The sequence below is a fragment of the Musa acuminata genome, chromosome BXJ3-10 (assembly GCF_036884655.1).
Source record: "Musa acuminata AAA Group cultivar baxijiao chromosome BXJ3-10, Cavendish_Baxijiao_AAA, whole genome shotgun sequence".
Classification (NCBI taxonomy): Eukaryota; Viridiplantae; Streptophyta; class Magnoliopsida; order Zingiberales; family Musaceae; genus Musa; species Musa acuminata.
The window spans coordinates 20674463-20679924 of record NC_088358.1 but is presented as its reverse complement, the minus strand read 5'-3'; the positions used below and the strand labels follow the sequence as shown (position 1 = coordinate 20679924).

At 40.1% G+C, this 5462-nt stretch overlaps 1 protein-coding gene across 1 annotated transcript; it reads left to right on the top strand.

The window, feature by feature from the left end:
* The first annotated feature begins 1453 nt into the window (after positions 1-1453).
* LOC135650370 (probable transcription factor KAN2) lies at positions 1454-5208 on the top strand. The gene is made up of 6 exons (XM_065169614.1): positions 1454-2549; positions 2648-2724; positions 3287-3332; positions 3421-3586; positions 4533-4599; positions 4690-5208. Exons 1-6 carry the CDS (start codon positions 1937-1939, stop codon positions 4804-4806), a joined length of 1086 nt encoding a protein of 361 aa, XP_065025686.1. The 5' UTR covers positions 1454-1936; the 3' UTR covers positions 4807-5208.
* Positions 5209-5462: the final 254 nt, after the last annotated feature.

Here is a 5462-nt window from a genome sequence, read left to right as displayed (position 1 = left end):
ATCTCAGGTAAAATTGATGTTGCACCGACTGATATGGACCACCTATCAGCAATCCTCATTTAAAGTATGGGCAACTGGCTTTTAACACACTGTTCACATGACTATGGAGCTATTAAATTTCCAGACTTTGAACAAACCAAAGAAAATGAAATCTTGTTTGATCTCAAAACTATCACCATATATATATATATATATATATATATATATATATATATATATATATATATATATATATATATATATATATATATATATATATATATATATATGTACACACCATAACAATATTAAAAGGAAATTCTAGGGTTCTGGTTCTTTCAAGATTTATTTTCTTCTTCTAGAAGTAATTATTTCTTGCATATGTTATTTTCATAGCAAGTCAGATCAAGTGATTATAGAAAAGAAGAATTTATTGCTGAAGAATCAGACATTTAAAATGGAGTTCTTTGCAAAGCTTATTTTTATATAATTTTATATATTTTTTACTCACACATCCAAACTCTATGCAAGATATGTAACACAACACAAAAGATGTGCAAGAGATGCCTGTCTTAATTAAGAAAAGAACAAAAAAAAATATTTTTTTGAGAGCATGAGTATAATATTACAAATTAAGTTATTGATGCTTATAATATTATTTATTTATATATACAAAAATATAATTCATTAGGCAATTTAAGGACTGTTCTTCTTTGTACTACTACCATCAAATAGAAATATAGTCTGTCAACTATGAGCCCATAAGACAGTAAATTTGCAGGATTATAGCAGGTAAAATGATTGGAAGAACAGTTTAACCATGCATGCTTCCTAGTCTTCTTGGAGTCCATAAGACAATGCCACCAAAGAATATTAGTTGTTCTACTTACTAGTTTCATGAACCCCCTTTTTCCTTTCTTCCTTCAGTTTGCCTTTTCTTCCTAAAAGTTTTCTGAGAACCACTTTTCTGAATCACCTACCAGTCTCTCATTGAAGTATGTGAATTTTGCTGGCAAAATAGCTGATGATTCTCAAGATGATTAAGAGCAAAAAAGAAGGAACAAAATTGGCAGGTGTTTGTTTCTCTTTCATGATCAATGTGTCAAATTTATCACAATGAGGAGGATCTCCAATTTTCCAAATTATCAGTGAGAAATGATGTGAAAAGCATTACAATTGAATGGTGCAGTTTGGCTGGGAGCAATAGTAATCCATGTACAGTAGGGTTCACTTTCATATAATTCATAAAGGAAACAAGTGAAAGGGAATATGATCATGAAGCCCATATCACTCATATAGAGACACCCAATGAAGTGTCATTTTCTGGGACATAGTAACCTGTGGAAAGCAAGAAACTGACTTTGTCTTCAAATCATGCTTGTTTACCCCCACAATGTTTTTTTACTTTCCATGCTAACACTGCATACAACCCAGACATCAGAAGCTTTTGTCATTACACCGCCATCATTCCCAGACAAATTCCTCTACATCATACCCATATGAACAGGCCTCTTATTCCACAGATCGTCCAACAAGTACGCCCAAGTTTACCTCAACATTTACCACAGCAGATAGATAAAAGCTGAAGAAGAAGAAGAAGGAGAAGAAGAAGGAGGAGGAGGAGAAAGAGGAAGAGGAGGAAAAGAAGGAGAAGAAGAGAGAACGAGAAAGAGAAAGAGAAGAGGGAGAAGCAGGAGGAGGAAGAGGAAAAGAAGGAGAAGAAGAAAGAGGGAACGAGAAAGAGAAGAAGAAGCAGGAGGAGGAAGAGGAGGTGGAGGACGAGAAGAAATAAAGAGAAAGAGAAGAAGGAGGAATCGTAGGAGGAGGAAAAGAAGGAGAAGAAGAAAGAACGAGAAAAAGAAGAAGAAGCAGGAGAAAGGGGAGGAGGAGGAGAAAGAAAGAGAGAGAAGGAGGAGGAGGAGGAGAAGAAGAAGAAGAGATCTGAAGGTTAGCACAAATGGAGCTCTTCCCAACACAACCAGATTTATCGCACCAAATCAGCCCACCAAACACCACGCCAGCATCAACATGGAGGAAGCCTGATGAGAGCATCGACTTAGGGTTTTGGAGGAGGTCATTGGACTCGACCAGCAAGAGTATCAACAAGAACATCACCAACCCTTGCACGGCAAAGGCCGACGACATCACTCTCTCCTTAGCTAACCCAAGTGCCACCTACTCCGGCGACTCAAGGAACAGCCTGCTTCCCCGCCTCCACCCTCACCCTCGCCACCACCATCACCATCTCCACTTCCACCACCACCACCACCCACTACTATCAGAAGACTATCACGAAGACCTCGGCTTGCTAAAGCCCATAAGGGGAATCCCGGTCTACCACAACCCACCTTCCTTTCCTGTAGTCCCACTGCGTCAGCAGCACCACTTGTGTGACTCTTCTTCCACATCCAATTTCGCTCCCTTCGCCACAACACAAAGCTTGTCCAGACTGAGATTCTTGCCGTCGAGGTTCTCAGCTAAACGGAGCACGAGAGCACCGAGGATGCGGTGGACCTCCACGCTTCATGCCCGCTTCGTCCACGCCGTGGAGCTACTGGGAGGTCATGAGAGTACTATCCACTTCCCGTTGCCTTCTTGTCTCAGTTATTCGTTTCAGATCGATGAAGGGATTTCTGACCAACGCATGTTTGACTGTCTTGGAGCTTAGGAGCGACGCCCAAGTCAGTTCTTGAGCTCATGGATGTGAAAGATCTCACCTTGGCTCATGTGAAATCTCACTTGCAGGTGAGCAAAATCTCTGGTTTCTTACAATCTGCAAAAAGGAATTTTTCTTGAACTTACAGGAATCAGGCAGTCTCGACCTTTTCTTGGATTTGATTGGTTTCTCGCTAATCTTCTTCTGAGTTCTCTTACGGCTGCTATTATTCGATCCCTTTCCCACTTGGTTGATGCGATGTTCCCTAATGATCAAAGACCGGTTGCCGTTGCACTTGGAGAGGAGAAGATCCGTCCCTTCCATTGCCTCTCTCTCTCTCTCTCTCTCTCTCTCTTTGTGTGTGTGTGTGTGTGTTGGGGGAGCATTGCAGCAGCTTTTGCATAGGGAACATAGACAGGCTACTGTAGGGAAAGAGAGGAGGTTAACACCACCAAAAAAGAGAGAAAAGTCCACTGATTGGCTCAAGCTTTAAGAACAACAAAGATGAATCAAGTGTACCTTAGAACTGCATCAATGGCTAAAAATAGGACAAGGGGAAGCTTTAGGTGTCTTTCCTGCAGCAATTTAGACATGGAAATGACCTATAATCCCAATGTCAACAAATGATCATGATGATATGGATGACTGCAGATGTATCGGACTCTGAAGAACACAGATAAACCAGCAGTTTCTTCAGGTAATTTAAGAAACATGTATTTATTTGTCTCTATATTTTCCAGTTTAGAAAGCTTCTTGCTTACGTTTATTCTCGCTCTTTGCTGTAGGTCAATCTGATGGATTTGAGAACGAGTCAGCTGGAGAGATCTGTGATGATAATTTGCTAGATAACACAAATCCCCATAGGTTGGGATCATCTGCTCAACATGGTTGGTCATCAGCTGCACATCACAGCACCACTCACATCAGTGGTCTATGGAGCAATCCTTCAAGGTGATGACGAGTTTGTTTTCCTGTAATTGTATGGCATAAACATGATTTCTTTTGCTCTTAGATGATTACATTGATTCATTTCTGTCACTATGTTTGTACTGCAAGACGATCCATGTTCTGGAGGTAGACTGACATGTGTGAGCTTCCCCTATCCTCTTTCTTTCTCTTGGGTAATAGACATGCACGTATAGGTGTCTGTGTTAGTACTTGACATTCTTTCAGTTGAGAACCATGTCAGGACATGGTTTGTATTTTGAGCACCTCTTCATCAATGTCAATAACATGTTCTCAATCGTGTCATAAGCAAAGAAACAAATTGCTATGTGCCCATTGCAAAGTTTCTCTTCATGGAACAGATGATCACTAGCTATCACTGGTGAGGATAACCATTGCTTGCTCCTCCCTTATATGCACTTGAGACCAAAAGCTAAGAATGTAAACAAGAATGGTTTGGGGATTTGCTTCTCATTGAAGTCAGAGTCTGTGATCTCCTCTTTCTTGCATCAATCTTATGGGCCCTTTAGGTTCGTCAAAGCCTCTCTTCTACTCCTTTTTAACTTTCCACTGTTGATCTCCACATAGATGCTCAGAAAAGGCAGCATGGATCATAGCTTTGTTCCATCTGTCCAGGATCTCATGAACATTTGATCCTTCATGATGATGATATGATCCATTTGCATAGTTCAGAAAGGACACCACAGTGACACTTTTGTTCCAAGACACAGACTCATCTGAAAAATCTGTTCCAAAAGGGACAGATCTGACTGTGGGTACCTTTCTTTTTTCCCTTTTAATCTTGCAAATGTCCTCCGAGCTTCCTTGCATCTTCTTTTTGTGGCTAATTGGTCATGGCATGGAACTGAGATTTCCTTCAATAAGCTATTAAATGTCTACATCTTGCATGTACTGATTCCCATGGTCTTTCTTGCGGTTTCATTTGCAACAGGGAAGGCTGCCTGACTGCCACCATACCTTGTGATGAATCCAACACTGGGAGTATGCATTCATTTAAGGTACCAAATTAGCATTTCAGATAGATATAGCTAATCTTTCATTCATATAAACATCACAAACACCAATATGATGCTTTATTTCTTCTGCAGAAGGACCTGCAACCAAAAAGAATGGAAATGTATTCAGATTTGAACTCATCATGCCTGTCGGAGACATTGAGCCCATGCAAACTCAATCTGGAGTTCACTTTGGGTAGGTCACAATGACCTGAAGTACCCCAAGAACCCACCGCCAAATAAAGGGACTCAAAAGAAAAGTAAAGTGAAAGAAAGTTGAAAGAGACAAGAAGACAATTGAGGCAAAAGGCAAGAGTAGCGAAAGCATGTTGATCTATAGATATGTTCTTCAAAGATATGAAGTTTCATGGCATCTCTCTTTTGCTTTGGTAAAGGGGAAAGGATCAATCAGGGTTGCTTCATTCTCGTGCATGTTCGCGTGTACTCTTTGCTTTATATTCTCCCAAGAAAGTCAAAAGGCAGTCATGAAAACAGGCATCAAACACAAAAATGAGACGATGCTGCATTGCTTTACTGTCCTTCCTATCTCCACGATCAAATCCCTCGGATGATAACATGTGTTGCTGATGAATGAATGAACATTAAAGAGCATCTGAAATGATTTTTTTCTTGAACATGATAACTTCTCAGACAGCATCATCTTTACCGATAATTTCTTTCGCCCGAAAACTTTCTACAAGAAGCTTGCTATGATCTTGAAGTCGCAGTAGCCGTAAGTTCTCTTTGATAGAACATGTTAACATCAGAAAGTGCGCTAGAACTATTTTTCATCCATAACTTTTGATGATTCATCATGGTGTGTGGACTCCAACCAATAGACATATAGGACTGTTTTACTCCTATCA